This window comes from Paramormyrops kingsleyae, chromosome 7 (assembly GCF_048594095.1).
Source record: "Paramormyrops kingsleyae isolate MSU_618 chromosome 7, PKINGS_0.4, whole genome shotgun sequence".
In the NCBI taxonomy this organism is placed as follows: domain Eukaryota; kingdom Metazoa; phylum Chordata; class Actinopteri; order Osteoglossiformes; family Mormyridae; genus Paramormyrops; species Paramormyrops kingsleyae.
Window position 1 is genome coordinate 2,319,876 of NC_132803.1, and position 17,320 is coordinate 2,337,195.

A 17,320-nucleotide genomic window follows, 5' to 3' on the forward strand; every position below is an offset into this window, starting at 1 on the left:
ATCTTCTACTAAAAATAGTTGATCCCTGTTCTTTGCAGTTGGCGAAAGCTGTGTGAAGTTATTTTTTGGTTTAACATCAGCTGTTCGTCTGATTTTTATTTTATGATAAAAGTATGCAGAAATCCTACAGAACTTTCAGGAATCTGGCTGGGTAGTGTTATGGTCTTATTTTTGCAGGACTTGATATGGGTTAATATGTATTATGACATTTATCCAGCTTCCGTGACACTTTTCCAGTACAGAGTACCAGTGTGCAGGGATGATGACGTACCATACCAAACACTTATCCTGGTCAGCAGAACCTAAAACCTACCCCAGCTTATGGCTTTTATTTACTATTCATATACAGTATTATTACCACAAGCTGTGTTATGTCACTAAGTGTTACTGTTCTGTGATTCCTTACTAAGTGCTTTGGAGTAACCATGTTGACAATGGATGGTATACAAATAAGTTGAATTGAATTCAGTGTGATCCGTATAATTCTAATTGTGCAAAAGTAGATTTATACAGATAATGTTAGGCGTTTACTATTTGGTTACTTAAAAACAGAAAGCAGCTCTTTAATATGGGAGGCAAAGACTCCATTTGTCGATATGAACCAGTCCGCGCGCTGGGCGGGAAAGGCGGTGACGCATAAGGCAGAGACGCAAAAGGCGTTTCCTACACAGCAGTGAGGTTCGGGCTGGAAAACATGGCGGCGCCGGGAAAAAGGAAGCGAAATGCTCAAGTGGACACGGCCCCGCTAAGTCAAAGCTCTATGCCAGGGTTCTCGTCTGATTATCGGGATGCTTCACGTTTCAGCGGAGACGACAACATGTTCGTGGAGGGATCCATACTTCGCATCACCATGACGAACTTCCTGTCAGTGTGATTAAATTCCAGGGTGCTAACGGGTTAGCTGTCAGAACAAAGTGTTATTTCAATATATTATACGGATTTATAAGATGTTACTATACTGTTTTTACCCCGAGTTATTAAAGCAGATTTTAGCACTTTGACGTAACTTTCTACAGCACTTCAGAAGGTTTTAGTAAATGGAGCTCATTACATTACTACGATTTCATATATATCATAACTTCGCGGCAGTATTGGTTTGTATAGTCAATTATCCTTACGTGTATAGCTATTACATTACATCTTTCTTATTCTCCACCTCGTTTTCTGAGCTAATAATTGAAAACTGAAAACGTAAATAGTTAAACCGCATCTGTAACAACACAAATTTACGTGTTGCTAGACAGCTCGCTGCAATCATTCTAATTTGGCCATGGAGATTTAATTTTACAGCCTTTTAATTATGTTTTTCATAATAAATAAATTGTGCCGTTTATGTGCAACAGCAGTTTGCTTATTATTATAAACCCCAAAAGATTCCTTATGGGCAGAATAATAATAATTCTCTATAGTCATTCTGCGCTGCCAGCCATGTAACCCCATAGATAAATGTGATTGGCCGTTTTTAAGTAGTGTGAATTATTTAATAGACAATAGAGGCAAGGAACAAAAACTCCTTATATTGAATCATATAAATTGAGTATTAGGGTTATTATGAAATAAGCGCATTATTGATTGCAAAGTAAAATGTCATTTTAAATGTGATCCAGTTTAAGCTGGTTGTGTTAACTAAGTTGACATACTTGTACAACTGTGTCTTCCAGAACATATGACCATTGTGAGGTGACTCCTGGAGCAAACCTGAACATGATAGTGGGCGCCAACGGAACTGGAAAGTCCAGCATCGTCTGTGCCATCTGCCTGGGTTTGGCAGGGAAGGTCTCTCTCTTGGGCAGGGGAGATAAGGTATGATCAGATGCAGTTTTATTCATGGGACAGATCAAACTGTTAACCCTGAAACACCTGTACATTTGTGTGTCTCTTAGGAGAGGTAGATGGAATATGCACAATAATGTCTCTCCATTGCTATGACTAAAGATGTCCAGTAGGGGGTGTGTGAGTGTTGTAGTTGGTCTGGTAATGGGGCTCCTTTTCTTGTGATGGGCTAATTAGGCCGCTCCTATTACAGGTCGGCCTCTATGTGAAGCGAGGCTGTTCCAGCGGCTCTGTGGAAATCGTGCTGTAAGTATAAACATTAGAACGTGACATACATGTTACATAAATGTAAATGTTTCTATTGAGTGTATAGATCTGTGCATTAGGGATTAATGTATATTTCATTACTTCAACTCCCTGTAAAACCCGACGGTCTCAGATCCCGTGCACCGCAAAATCTGGTGATCCGCAGAGAGATTTCTGTAGAGAACAACCAGTCTGTTTGGACAATCAATAAACGGCAAGTCAATCAGAGGGCAGTTGAGGAGGAGGTGAAGACCCTTCAGATCCAGGTGGGAAATCTCTGCCAGTTCTTGCCTCAGGTGAGTTTGTGTCTAACTGTTTGCCTGCTCAGCCTCAGTTTGACTCAAATAATGCTGGATCTTTGATTACATGTCTTGGGTGTTTCAGAAAAAATAGTTCAGGATTTGATATTGTCCCATATAGGAGAAAGTTGGGGAGTTTGCCAAAATGAGCAAGATTGAGCTTCTGGAAGCAACAGAAAAGTCTGTGGGACCGCCAGAGATGTACGAGTTCCACTGTGAGCTAAAGAACTTCCGTGCCAAGGAGAGGGAGCTGGAGGTGAGCTGTCTCCCTGCTAACCAGTACCCAGTGTCATTGGTGTTACTGGTCATATAACCAAAGTGGGACAAGCATAAAATGCTGAACATATTTAGAAGAAGAATGGAGACTGCGGTTATTTTGGTGCATGAGGTTATGAGCCATTTTCCTATGGTTAATCCTTCAGTCAGCTAGAGCTTAGCTTTTTATTAAAGGCTTTACTGAATGATTTAATTGTCTAAAGTCTAAGTAAATGTTTAAGTATTGATTTGTCAGCTCCTGGCTCTGCTGGAGTTCTGCGGGATTCTAGTTTTGAGGCTCACCAGGAATTGATGGGAGTTTTCTCTGCCTTGTCTGTCTTGTTTGGTAGAATATTTTATATTATATTTTATTAGCATACATATATCAGTCCATATAACACAGTAGCTAAGTATTGTTTCCTTCTGCTTAACCGAATTACCTCTCTGTGCTTTAGTAAACTGGTGCACATGTTTTGGTGCTTATTCTGAGTGGAGGGATTGAAAAATGCTCATGGTGCTTCTGTGTTGTCTCAGAGAGACTGCTAATGTTTGCTTAGTCTTCTTTTTGTCTCTCTCTGTCTGCTTGTGAATGGTCTCTGGATGTTGTCATGCTTGCAGAATGTATGCAAGGAGAAGGCCAGCTTCCTGGAGAAGGCGATGCAGCGAAATGAGCGCAACAAGCAGGACGTGGAGCGCTTCTACGAGAGAGAGCGCCATCTGGACAGGATCAAAATGCTGGAGCGCAAGCGGCCTCTGGTGGTATGTTGGCACAGTGGCGGTGTGTGTGCATGTCTGCCTGCCTCTGGTGGTACGCTGGCACAGCGGCGGTGTGTGTGCATGTCTGCCTGCCTCTGATTGTGTGAAACTGGTCTCCCTCTTAGGAGTATGAGGCCACCCGCAAGCAGTTGGAGGAGGTGAAGCAGGAGCGGGCCGATGTGAAGAGGAGCTTGACGGCACTGAAGGAGGAGCACCTGCCTGCCCTGAGACACATCCAGGACCTGAACGGCCAGCTCAAGCCCATCGAGGACAAGATGAAGGACAAGGTCAGGGGCGTTGCTGATGGCTGGGGATGGGGTCACGGACGAGCATCCCCAGTGACATCCCCGAAGTCCTGCTCAACAGCTAAATTGAAATGTCTCTCCATGTTTCAGAGTGTGAACATCAAAGAAGCAGCACGGAGGTGTAAAGAGAAACAGGACAACTTGGACCATAAGCGTATGGAGGTTAGTTGTCCTAAAAGTAGCGGAGGCACCATGACTACCAGCGAGCTCCGTAACGGTGGCACAGTAGGCATCTCTCCTCCTGACATGCAGGTGGAGGACATCCAGCAGGCACTGAGCCTGAAGCAGACCGAGGAGTCAGACCGGCAGAAGCGCATTGGCCACACTCGCTGCATGATCACGGGGCTGCAGGCTGAGCTGGAGAACTTGGCCAGTCGGGAGGATGTTCAGCCGGAGATCAGCAGCATCAATTCTGAGCTGCGGAGTATGCAGGAGGACAAGGCCCGTGTGGAGGGCGAGGGTCTGGACCTGCAACGCAACAAGGGGATTCTGCAGGGGGACCAGCAACGTGAGCTTTGCCTTTTGCTGTCACTCTATTGGTTTGCATCCTGCACCTCGTCCATTCTATTCAGACCTGCTCATTGTAGTTACTTAATCAGGACTGACTGTGGTTATTTGCATATAGAGTATACTGTATATGCAGTTAGCCTCTGTTTGTGTTTCCTGAGCAGAGCACTGGTATAGGCCGACTGAACAGAAACTGTATAGTATGCACTAGTGTTTAAGTGCATTTGTGGCTGGGGATTATTCACCAGTTAATGTTCTTTTTGAAGGTGTGAAGAATAAACTGAAGAGTCTGGAGGACATGATGAATATGAAGGAGGAAAAGCTGAAAGGCAGATTTCGTGACACCTACAACGCCCTCCAGTGGTTGCGGCAAAATCGGACGCTCTTCAAGGGCAACGTTTATGAACCCATGATGCTGGTGGTGAGAGTCCTGTCTAACCCAATGAGGTCGCTAGACCTTAAAGGAGCCGAACAACTGGGTGCAGATTGAGTTTTGGGGACAGGATCTCATTCTGTCCCAGGTCTGTAAAAGTGTATTGTCTTTGTTTCAGATTAATGTCCGGGACCATCGTCATGCCAAATACATAGAGAGCCACATTCCTACCAATGACCTGAGGGCCTTTGTCTTCCAGAAGCAGGAGGACATGGCGAAGTTCATGACAGAGGTGAGTAGTGGTTAGTTTTTAGCGGCATAAATAGACATGCAGTCTCTGTATATACCGATGAACCAAAACATTGACCGATGAGTCTGATCCACGACTATGCAACCATGTAATTCATCTCCAATGGGCTGTTCGTAATGTTTTGGCTCATTTCATGTATGTGCAGTTTTGGGGAAGTTACTCACAAAAGTAATCCATGACAGACAGAGGTGGAAATTCAGGTCCAGAAAGTACAAATCCAGACCAAGGTTTGGTTTCAAGCAACCAGTTGAGTATAAGGTCACAGTCCCAGAACACTCAACTTCCCCAACACTGTGTTTATGATGGTATTTCACATGGAAGTAATACACCTGTACTGTAGGGTGAACAATGGATGTTGGGCTGACAATAATATTACTGGAATACATATCAGAGTGTCGAGTAAATGGCATGATGCAATTTCAGGTGCGTGACCAGCAGAAATGGCGTGTGAATGCTGTGATCGCCCCGCGGGAGTCTTGGGCAAGGCACCCGCCAGCACGGCCCATCGAGGCCTTAAGGTGAGCTCATGCCCACCATGAGATTTTTGGGTTTGGGTGACTTTATACGGGTCTCTGGGGGCTGGGGGTTGCTCTCTGTCATCTGGTGGTCAATCTGCCTGTTTCTCTTTGAGCTTTCTGCATTGCCGTACATGCGTGTTCTGAACTAAGGCTCTGTTCCATGTCTAGAGGGTTTGGGTTTTTCTCCTACCTGCGTGAGCTATTTGACGCCCCAGAGGAAGTCATGAGCTACCTGTGCGGCCAGTACAAGGTTCACGAGGTCCCCGTGGGAACAGACCAGACCAAGAATATGATTGAAACGGTACGCCTCCCAACACTAAGGCCCTATGGCTGTAGATCTCCTGTGGGTTAGCCCATCTACCTATGAGTGACATCTGCTGTATGTCCTCTGCTAGGTTATTCGGGAGACCCCACTGAAGATAATCTACACGGCAGCAGAGAAGTACCACGTGAAGAAGTCTTCATACTCTGGCAAGACCATCTCCAGCAACTCGGTGCTTCGTCCTTCCCAGTTCCTCACCATGACAGTAGATGTGGACGAGAGGAAACATCTGGAGGAGCAGCTGAAGGTGAGGGACACACAGAGGGTGACCTCCTGTCCATCTGCACCCCCACAAAGGCCAGCTCTGATCCTCTAACCTACTGGTCTGTCCTCAGGGTTTTGAGCAGAGGGTGATGGGCATTGACAGTCAGTTGAAGGCCCTTCAGGAGCAGCAAAGCCAGCTGGATCGCCATGAAAATGAGCTGCTCCACAAGAAGAAAGTGCTGTCGGAGCTCAAGGTCAAGAAGAGACAGCTGGAGCAGAAGATCAGGACCAAGCAGGACAGGTACACATTAGGGGTGGGCGATATAACCAAAATCTTCTATCACGATAGAAGCAATTTTCTACCTCGATAACGATATATATCACAATATAGCAATTTGTATCTGGAAATGCATAAATAAAAATTCAAACACAAAGAATCTGTTTTATATAATGTAATTTTATTTAAAATTGCAGCATTACTTTAAGTAAAAAAAACAACCATACTGTTTACTGCAATGTATTGTACTGCATTTTTTGACATATTCGTTTGGATGCTTGGATTTGAGATGATAGAAAAGGTTTGACGTGTTTCCACCGCTTGCTAAAACAGTGCTCTTGCATAGCCTACCTTGCAAATCACGTTCGTCTCATTCGTATTCACTTTTCCTATACTCAAACCAATTCCACACCACAGACGATGCACCTTTTTTCTTTACAATCTCCTCCTTGTTGGTTTCGTCACATGTAAGCAAACTCACCGCCGCACCGTCTTCTTCCATTGTCGAAGTGAATGTGTATTGCGTGGTTACCTAACGTGCAACGTCACGTGATCTCAATCGCGATTAAGACGATAGACCAAAATCTCTATCGGTTGACAAATTTCTACCGGTTAGTCGAGTCTACCGGTATATCGGCCACCCCTAGTACACATACTGTACACACACTACAAATTACAATGAACACCACAGTCTGCATACACACTGAGCCCAACCTCTCTTGTAGTCTCAAACAGATGGAGGAGAGTGGTATCAACTTGCAGCAGGCTGAACAGGAAGCCCTTTCCAAAACCAGAGCTGTCAACTCACAGAAGGTGGCTTTAGTCACAGAGTTTGTTCACCACATGCAGGTAAGGTTGAGTGTGAGCACGCCTGCGTTAGCCCACCTCTGTAATCCCACTTCAGTACGGGAGCCTGAGCTAGCACGTCTCTGTGAATATACCTGAGCTCGTGTGTGTGAGAGGGCACCTGAGTTAGAGTGCCTCTGTGACCGTGCCTGAGCTAGCGTGCCTCTCAGCATACCCAAGCTAGCGCAGGTGAGATAGGGCGCCTGAGCTAGCGTGCCTCTCAGCATACCCAAGCTAGCGCAGGTGAGATAGGGCGCCTGAGCTAGCGTGCCTCTCAGCATACCCAAGCTAGCGCAGGTGAGATAGGGCGCCTGAGCTAGCGTGCCTCTCAGCATACCCAAGCTAGCGCAGGTGAGATAGGGCGCCTGAGCTAGCGTGCCTCTCAGCATACCCAAGCTAGCGCAGGTGAGATAGGGCGCCTGAGCTAGCGTGCCTCTCAGCATACCCAAGCTAGCGCAGGTGAGATAGGGCGCCTGAGCTAGCGTGCCTCTCAGCATACCCAAGCTAGCGCAGGTGAGATAGGGCGCCTGAGCTAGCGTGCCTCTCAGCATACCCAAGCTAGCGCAGGTGAGATAGGGCGCCTGAGCTAGCGTGCCTCTCAGCATACCCAAGCTAGCGCAGATGAGATAGGGCGCCTGAGCTAGCGTGCCCCTGAGCATACCCAAGCTAGCGCAGGTGAGATAGGGCGCCTGAGCTAGCGTGCCCCTGAGCATACCCAAGCTAGCGCAGGTGAGATAGGGAGCCTGAGCTAGCGTGCCCCTGAGCATACCCAAGCTAGCGCAGGTGAGATAGGGCGCCTGAGCTAGCGTGCCTCTGAGCATACCCAAGCTAGCGCAGGTGAGATAGGGCGCCTGAGCTAGCGTGCCTCTGAGCATACCCAAGCTAGCGCAGGTGAGATAGGGCGCCTGAGCTAGCGTGCCTCTCAGCATACCCAAGCTAGCGCAGGTGAGATAGGGCGCCTGAGCTAGCGTGCCTCTCAGCATACCCAAGCTAGCGCAGGTGAGATAGGGCGCCTGAGCTAGCGTGCCTCTCAGCATACCCAAGCTAGCGCAGGTGAGATAGGGCGCCTGAGCTAGCGTGCCTCTCAGCATACCCAAGCTAGCGCAGGTGAGATAGGGCGCCTCAGCTAGCACACCTCTGGGAGCTTGTGTTAGCGCGCCTAAGTTAGCACCTGCAATGCATGTGTCTTTGAGGTACGAACCAAGCTGCACATGGAGAAAGTGTACCTGGCCCTGGAGAGCGTGGAGCTTGCTGCGGAGAAGGCCAGGGTGGAGGCTGAGTGCAGGGAGAGCTCGGCCCGTCTGCAGGTGCTGGAGGTAAGCCCTCGTCACCACTTCCTGCTTCACTGCCCTGGGCAGCTGACCTCTGACCCTGGGCCAACTGCCGGTTGCAGCAAGCATGTGTGCAGCTGGAGCAGAGGAAGACGTCGCTGTGGGAGACATGTCAGGGGTTGATGAAGAAAGCATCGAAGGTGTGCAATGTTGACCTGAAGGAAGAAGCAGTCCCAGAAGACCTTCAGAGGGTAAGGACACAGATCTGGGCCTGAGCTGATGTGGGCCGGATGTAAGGAAATCATGGTCCTGTAATATTTGGACTTTTCTTGCACAATTAGTGTTACACTGTAATACCCACTTTGGTTCATCAAGACAGAAGCAGCATTTCTAAAAGTGTAGTACCTATAGCTACCAGTAGGTGAGGGTATAGTGTTACGCTCAGTCCTGGTTTCCCCTTTGAAGGCCTTCAGCCAGCTCCCAAACACCCTGGATGAGATTGATGCCTTGCTGAATGAAGAACGCTCGCGAGCTGACTGCATCACAGGCCTGAGCGCCACGGTGAGGCTACTGTCTACGGGGTGTGGGGGGGGGTCAGTGTGCTGAGGGAGGCACAAACATCTCCCCCTCCCATTAGGTGGTGGAGGAGTATACAAGACGGACACAGGAAATTGAGCACCTGAAGAAGGAGCTGGAGATGGAGAAGGGGACCCTGGACAACTACCGGCATAGCATTTCACAGGTGCTGTCCTCGCCTTGTCTCCCATTGCACTGCTCTATGTCCTGTCTGTCCTCGCCTTGTCTCCCATTGCACTGCTCTATGTCCTGTCTGTCCTCGCCTTGTCTCCCATTGCACTGCTCTATGTCCTGTCTGTCCTCGCCTTGTCTCCCATTGCACTGCTCTATGTCCTATCTGTCCTCGCCTTGTCTCCCATTGCACTGCTCTATGTCCTGTCTGTCCTCGCCTTGTCTCCCATTGCACTGCTCTATGTCCTATCTGTCCACGCCTTGTCTCCCATTGCACTGCTCTGTCCTATCTGTCCTCGCCTTGTCTCCCATTGCACTGCTCTATGTCCTATCTGTCCTCGCCTTGTCTCCCATTGCACTGCTCTATGTCCTGTCTGTCCTCGCCTTGTCTCCCATTGCACTGCTCTATGTCCTATCTGTCCTCGCCTTGTCTCCCATTGCACTGCTCTATGTCCTATCTGTCCACGCCTTGTCTCCCATTGCACTGCTCTGTCCTATCTGTCCTCGCCTTGTCTCCCATTGCACTGCTCTATGTCCTATCTGTCCTCGCCTTGTCTCCCATTGCACTGCTCTATGTCCTGTCTGTCCTCGCCTTGTCTCCCATTGCACTTCTCTATGTCCTATCTGTCCTCGCCTTGTCTCCCATTGCACTGCTCTATGTCCTATCTGTCCTCGCCTTGTCTCCCATTGCACTGCTCTATGTCCTATCTGTCCTCGCCTTGTCTCCCATTGCACTGCTCTATGTCCTATCTGTCCTCGCCTTGTCTCCCATTGCACTGCTCTATGTCCTGTCTGTCCTCGCCTTGTCTCCCATTGCACTGCTCTATGTCCTGTCTGTCCTCGCCTTGTCTCCCATTGCACTGCTCTATGTCCTATCTGTCCTCGCCTTGTCTCCCATTGCACTTCTCTATGTCCTATCTGTCCTCGCCTTGTCTCCCATTGCACTGCTGTATGTCCTGTCTGTCCTCGCCTTGTCTCCCATTGCACTGCTCTATGTCCTATCTGTCCTCGCCTTGTCTCCCATTGCACTGCTCTATGTCCTATCTGTCCACGCCTTGTCTCCCATTGCACTGCTCTGTCCTATCTGTCCTCGCCTTGTCTCCCATTGCACTGCTCTATGTCCTATCTGTCCTCGCCTTGTCTCCCATTGCACTGCTCTATGTCCTATCTGTCCTCGCCTTGTCTCCCATTGCACTGCTCTATGTCCTGTCTGTCCTCGCCTTGTCTCCCATTGCACTGCTCTATGTCCTGTCTGTCCTCGCCTTGTCTCCCATTGCACTGCTCTATGTCCTATCTGTCCTCGCCTTGTCTCCCATTGCACTGCTTTATGTCCTATCTGTCCTCGCCTTGTCTCCCATTGCACTGCTCTATGTCCTATCTGTCCTCCCCTTGTCTCCCATTGCACTGCTCTATGTCCTGTCTGTCCTCACCTTGTCTCCCGTTGCACTGCTCTATGTCCTATTGTCCCCCAGCATGCACCCGCAGTCATGTTCCTCTGAGCACATGTGAGAAGGAAACCTGAAACCCCCTGTGTGTGTGTGTGTGTGTGTGTGTGTGCATGTTACAAGTTTCAAGGTTTATTGTCATGTGTCTGTATGTGCATGTGTGTGACACTGGCATGTGCCTGTATGTGCATGTGTGTGACACTGGCATGTGCCTGTATCTGCATGTGTGTGACACTGGCATGTGCCTGTATGTGCATGTGTGTGACACTGGCATGTGCCTGTATGTGCATGTGTGTGACACTGGCTTGTATGTGTGGCGCAGGCCAAAGAGCTCTGGCTGGACCCCCTGAAGCAGCTAGTAGAGCAGATCAATGAGAGGTTCGGACATTTCTTCCGCTCCATGCAGTGTGCTGGTGAGGTGGATCTGCACTGTGAGAACGAGGTGAGACGTTTGGCTTTATCTCACTGGACTGCAGAATGAAGTGCTCCCCCTGCAGGAGAGACAAGGATATACAAGCCTTTGCTCTGTTCCCCGCAGGAGGAATATGATAAGTATGGGATCCGTATCAGAGTGAAGTTCCGCAGCAGCATGCAGCTCCATGAACTGACGGCGCACCACCAGAGCGGCGGCGAGCGCAGCGTCGCCACCATGCTGTACCTCATGGCATTGCAGGAGCTGAACCGCTGCCCTTTTCGAGTGGTGGACGAGATAAACCAGGTAACACAGCTGCAGTCCAGAAGATCTTTAGAGCCCTACCACACACACGTATGAGCTCTGTGTTGAGGGCTCATTCCCAGCTCTCACATACTTCAGTCAACACCCAGCTATGGCCAAAGACTCCTTACTAACGCTAGTGTAGATATGTACCTGCATGAAGGCATTCTTCAAAAACAAAACCAAAACAAACATTCTTTATTCGCCATTTGCGCAAGTGCATTGGAATGATTCTCTTTGCTGACCCCATCTTGCTCTCTGTAGCTTGGAGGACACAGCGCAGGCTCAGCCAACATGCAGCCCCCCTGCAGCGGGGGGGTTACGGGCTTACGGTCTGACGGCCATTTAACCCGAAGTTCCCATCTCCTTTGCAGGGCATGGACCCCGTCAACGAAAGGAGGGTTTTTGACATTGTGGTGCAGACAGCCTGCAGAGGCACCACATCACAGTATTTCTTCATCACACCAAAGGTCAGTGTGGATGTCATCAGCCTGTGTGTGTAGCCAGCTTCAGCAGGAAGCCCGGCACTGTGTCTCACAGCCGCCTGTGTGTGTAGCCAGCTTCAGCAGGAAGCCCGGCACTGTGTCTCACAGCCGCCTGTGTGTGTAGCCAGCTTCAGCAGGAAGCCCGGCAGTGTGTCTCACAGCCGCCTGTGTGTGTAGCCAGCTTCAGCAGGAAGCCCGGCTCTGTGTCTCACAGCCGCCTGTGTTTCTCCAGCTGTTGCAGAACCTGCACTATGCAGAACACATGACCATTCTCTGTGTCCACAATGGTCCCCGCATGCTTCCTCCCAGCAAATGGAATGAAAAAGATTTCATCCGCCGAATCCGTCGGGGATCAAGCCGCAGCGCTGACAGCTGAGGTGGCGACACCGCGACAGTCTGCCTCCACAACACTGTTGTACTGGTTGATGAGCTTAATCAACAGTAAAATACAATTTTTTTCCTGAGGTTGATGCCTATCACGGAGCAGCGTGCTGTGTTGAGATCTCTATCGCTGTCAGCGCCTTACATGTTTATCAAATGCTGTACTTTTTGTGTAATAAATTCCTAGTCAATGCAGTTTTTAAGAGTCTGATATCTTTTCCTTCCCAAAAACAAAACCAGTATGTGAACTATTTGTCAGGATCTCCAAGATGGAGTACAGTTTGATACTTTGAGTTCTTGCAGCTAAAATTTCAGTCATAAGTTAACAGTTGTGTGTTTCTTGAACCATTTATGTTGAACTGTTTAATATTTGCATTATAGACAGAGATTGACATAACTGGTACGCGTTCACCATTAAAAGCGATACGTGCGGCAATCGATCATTGTAATGGTGTGAATGCCTATGTATTTTATGTGCATTTGCACCGATATGACAAGAAATTATCCTGCATTTTAACCTTTATATGCTAATTCGTACTTAATGTGCAGTATAGAGGTTAAAATGCAGGGACATTTCTTGTCATATCGGCACAAATGCACATAAAATACGTATTTGCGCTGTTACATTAACGTACCAGTTCTGTCAATCCCTGATTAAAGGCATTACTCTTGCATTACTCTTACTCTGTTATGTTTACTAAACAGTTTGTTCGGTACAGTCATGTCGCAAATACATATAACAGTCAGCAATTCTGAAATAAAACATAATATGACGAGGCGGACCAATAGTTTGTTGCGATGGATCTTGGGGGTGTGATGTCATATGAACGATGCCCAAATAACAAACGTGTCATGGTGGTCAACTTATGAAACGTCACAACTAAATGTCTGTAATTGTAAATGTACGGGTCATTCTCCATTTGGAGTGGAAACCATGTCACCGAGGTTACAGGGTTATAAAACAGGTTTAAAATCCAAGAGTCAACATGCACCTCCACAACTGATGTATGATTAAGTAACATGTTTCTCTTGTGATTGTTTGATTACTTTGTTCAATTTCTACTATATATAATTAATATTGAAGTACATTTATGCCATTTATTTTAAAATACATTTCTCACAGACGTTTTGGTCAATCTTGTTACTGGGACACATTACATTGTGTCATAGTAGCTCTGAGTTACTACATAGAGGCATCGTCTCAAAGAATGAAAAGGTGACTCCACACTCGCTCATCTTATTTAATTAATTGATTATTTTGTTTCTCAGGCAGCACATAAATTCTATGTGTCAAAGGTGTTATGCACTGTGAGGGCTGGGAAGTTCAGTTTTTGTCTAAATGATCACATATGCAGCTCTGGAAAAATCAAGAGACCACAGCAAAAGTTTCAGTTTCACTCATTTCTCAGTTGCGCTTGAGTTTGTTCCTATGTACAATATACTCCTGGCTCTTTCCTTCTTCTCATTGATGAAGAGCTTCTTCCTTGCTTCCGTTCTGCTTCTCAGAGTCTGTTGTGAATTGTCCTAGCAGTCTACTATTTCCCTGGAGGTCATCCCCCAGTTTATGAGGCATACTGGATCAGTTGATGGTCTTCTCTGGCATTTGAAAGTTTCTTCTGCCCTCTATGTGGCCGTTTTTTGGCCATTTCCAGTATCTACAACTTCACCTTGTTCTTTAGTACTCCTGTCTTGGAAACTTGGAGCCTGGCAGTGTAGCTTTCTGCCAGCAGAACCAGGATTAAACCAGGATTTAAAAATGCAGATTAACGTGGTCTCCATTTTTTTTCCAGAACTCTACCTTTTATATCATTTAGTTGCACAGTATCCCCCCCCTCCCCCCATGGGGCAACCATTAGAAAAACCTTATATGCAGAGTGTCACTGGTAATACAGTGACTGGTAATATAGTCACTGGTGATACACCACATCTGTGGAAGAAAAACAGAAACTGAGGAATGTTATTTAACACAGCTAAATAGAAAATAAGCAAAGGGTATCTGAGCCATAAATGTCTTCTTTTAGAAGTGTCTTCCTCACCCTCCAATGAGTTGTCTTTACTTACACACACACTAGGGTGTGCTGAAGGTGTGCAGTTGTGATTTAACCAATTTTACATCCTTTGTTCCCCAATCCTTCCCAACCATGGTATAGTTTGATAGGGTGGTACCACTAAGTTCCAAAGCTGGTCCCAGGTGCAACAACTCAAGATAGAATGTTCTGTAAGGTTTTAGACAATAGTATCCCTGAATTATGCAGTAATCCAGCTCCTCCTGAAGGCCCTATAATTACCCTGGTCCATCTGTGCTCACTGCCGCGACACTTGTTGTGCGTATGTGTATATATACCCTGCTTGAGCAGGAAAGGGGAGATCATGAGCACTGAATTACTGTAGTTTCCTAGTCTAAGTAGGAAATAAAATATTCTCCCCGTATAAGAACCAAGTCTCTGGCTGAAATTTCTACAACACATCAGTGGCTGATGTTAATGTCTCAGAATAAAAAAGCTAATTAATATTTTGTCTGTGTATTTTACCATTTTGCAAAATAGGCTAAAATCGCTTGTTCCTATTTTTGATGAAATGCTGTCTGTTAAAAAGTAACTCACTTGAACTGTAATTAAATACGGACATAGTGAAATATAAACTGGAAATAACTTTATGACAAAATGAATGTCTCGTGGTTACACCAGAAACAAACTTTGCATTTTAAATTAAAATATATTTGGAATTAAGGCCGTAATTTTGTATGTATGATAACAAGACATGATAATAGACTTATTAAGGAATGAATGGAACTAATTCTTAGAAATGTATCCACTTCCCGCGCCGTATGCCTTTGCAGTGTAGTGTCGCAGAGAGAAGGGGAGCATAAATAAAGCAGAAATTAGCTTGGATTAATGAACAATGAATTGATTTGATTTCCCCTTTCCCAGCATCATGTGTGATTCTCACACAAACAGACTCAGCAGGGGACATAAAGCTGCTGATATCCATAATGAGGTTCCTTCACAAATGCGTGAGGGAATTATAAAAGGCATTTCCTCACACAGTCTGATATTACTCCAGACTAGATACATCAACTTATGTGTTCATGCACAATTTATAGTTAACTTTAAAAATGAGTGTATTAAAGATAGTGTATTTAGATTTGTTTGAAAAGAGTTCTAGAAGTTTTTATTTGATAGCTAAACCATTTATATGAGTCTGAAACGAAATTAGGCCTAGTATTTCTTTAGAAATAAGAAATTATACATTTAATTGTATATGTTATCCTTTTTAAAATGTAATTAGTGAGCAGTACTCAATAATTAAGTGAATTTGTTCGTCTTATATAAGTCATTTTACCTGCAATTCTTATACCTGTGTCATACACTGAATCTTCTGTAAATATGAGTTCAAATATGTTCTTGTACTGTGTCTTTGAATGACTTTTTAAGGTCTGCTTAAATATTATGAAATGACACATTACATATTTCAAGTCTCATTGCGCAAATAATTCCCCATTCATTCTGGCCCCCGAAATGAAACGTAAAACCTCATTAAATCTTCAGCACCATATATCCTTCGATGCCCAGTAGTTTCGTATCGCATGTGTTGACTGCACTTGCAATTCCTGAAAAAATCTTTATTAGCACGGAAATGTGCACCTCTTCGTAGACGTACGCGCTGGCACGGTCCCAGCTCTCAGGAAACCGCGTGTCGTGTTCAGTAAGTCTTACAAAGGAGCAGATCTTGTGGTCGCACTTACTTGGGTTTCTAAGCACCCTTCCAGCTCCATGGGTTCAGATCACCGCCAGTCACGTGTCGCTGTCAGTCAGGTATTAAGTAGATTGCCTGAGCAGAGACCCATCTGTCCCAGTCCTGAGGTGAAGGCCGGAGCTTCTCCTGTGTCACACTGCTCCTCTGCTCTCTTACACGTAACAAACAACAGGAAATGCCCAGAAACAGAAGTGATGCGGCAGTGGAGGATGGTATGCTTTGTTACATTTTTGAGATACTGCTAGTAACTAAAATCATCTTACAACTACAGAAAGTATTGTGTATAATTTTTTTGTCTTTTTTTTCATGAAAGCTGCGATAATGTATAGTATTTTAAACAAAATTGCATTGTTTTTGAAGAAATTGTGATAAAAACAAAACATTTTTCCATTATTTAAGGAAATGAATACCAGTATCTCTAATACGTCTTCGTACTTATATCAGTTTCAGTAGAAATTGATGAGGAAGAAAGTGAAGATGGTGAGTAAAGCATTATTTTTTCTGTGTTGTGTCTATATTATATGTCTTTTCTTTGTTTATATATGCTTTTTACTTCTAAAGTCGTGCATGTATATGTGTTTGTTTATGGTAGCTGTTTAATACATTTATATGATTCTATGCCTATGGTCTATGCCAGAACGCAAAGGCAGGAGAGGGAATAGGAAGCCAGCCAATGGAAGGGCAGCTAGAGGCAGAAAAACCGTGGATGAGGAGGACGAGGATGAGGATGAGGAAGACGCTCCTAAAAGAAGAAGAGGGGGAAACAAGAAGAAGCCAACAAAAGCCCAGGATAGTGAAGGTGAAAGTGAAGAAGAGGCTCCAAAAAAACAAAGGGGAGGAAACAGGAAGAGAGGTGGTAAAGTGCAGGATAGTGAGGAAAGTGAGGAAGAGAAAGGAAAGAAGGGAAACAAGAAGGGAGCCAATAAGAAAGAGAAAGAGGAGCAGAACAACAAGGAGAAGAAAGGAGATGCCAAAGGAAAGGGAAAGAAGAATGATGATAAAGACAAGAATACAAAAAAGAAGAAAAAAGACAGGTACAGTACACTGAGGTACACCGAGAATGCAGGTGCAGTACACTGAGGTAATACCGTACACCGAGAATGCGGGTGAAGTACACTGCGGTAATACCGTACACCGAGAATGCAGATACAGTACACTGAGGTAATACCGTACACCGAGAATGCGGGCGCGGTACACTGAGGTAATACCGTACACCGAGAATGCGGGTGCAGTACACTGCGGTAATACCGTACACCGAGAATGCGGGTGAAGTACACTGAGGTAATACCGTACACCGAGAATGCGGGTGCAGTACACTGCGGTAATACCGTACACCGAGAATGCGGGTGAAGTACACTGAGGTAATACCGTACACCGAGAATGCGGGTTCAGTACACTGCGGTAATACCGTACACCGAGAATGCGGGTGAAGTACACTGAGGTAATACCGTACACCGAGAATGCGGGTG

The 17,320-nt window shown here is 46.1% G+C and overlaps 1 protein-coding gene across 2 annotated transcripts; it reads left to right on the forward strand.

Moving 5' to 3' along the window:
- The first annotated feature begins 619 nt into the window (after positions 1 to 619).
- On the forward strand, positions 620 to 12,290 carry smc5 (structural maintenance of chromosomes 5). 2 transcript variants are annotated; one of them, XM_023826473.2, is made up of 24 exons: positions 620 to 864; positions 1,662 to 1,803; positions 2,027 to 2,079; positions 2,213 to 2,375; positions 2,500 to 2,634; positions 3,252 to 3,392; positions 3,515 to 3,676; positions 3,785 to 3,856; positions 3,947 to 4,202; positions 4,468 to 4,622; positions 4,753 to 4,866; positions 5,308 to 5,402; positions 5,571 to 5,703; positions 5,798 to 5,971; positions 6,060 to 6,229; positions 6,931 to 7,054; positions 8,245 to 8,367; positions 8,445 to 8,573; positions 8,788 to 8,883; positions 8,960 to 9,064; positions 10,837 to 10,956; positions 11,053 to 11,232; positions 11,604 to 11,699; positions 11,947 to 12,290. In XM_023826473.2, exons 1-24 carry the CDS (start codon positions 695 to 697, stop codon positions 12,088 to 12,090), a joined length of 3,252 nt encoding a protein of 1,083 aa, XP_023682241.2. In that variant the 5' UTR covers positions 620 to 694; the 3' UTR covers positions 12,091 to 12,290. The 2 variants fall into 2 exon arrangements, with proteins under 2 accessions (XP_023682241.2, XP_023682242.2); XM_023826474.2 differs by lacking the exon at positions 620 to 864 and adding an exon at positions 893 to 1,094.
- The last annotated feature ends 5,030 nt before the right edge of the window (positions 12,291 to 17,320 follow it).

Bases quoted from the DNA above. Each gene is read 5' to 3' on its own strand.
- smc5 (XM_023826473.2), top strand. From the start codon at position 695: ATGGCGGCGCCGGGAAAAAGGAAGCGAAATGCTCAAGTGGACACGGCC. The intron at 4,867-5,307 runs GTGAGTAGTGGT...ATGCAATTTCAG, and splicing joins TGGCGAAGTTCATGACAGAG to GTGCGTGACCAGCAGAAATG. The intron at 6,230-6,930 runs GTACACATTAGG...CCTCTCTTGTAG, and splicing joins ATCAGGACCAAGCAGGACAG to TCTCAAACAGATGGAGGAGA.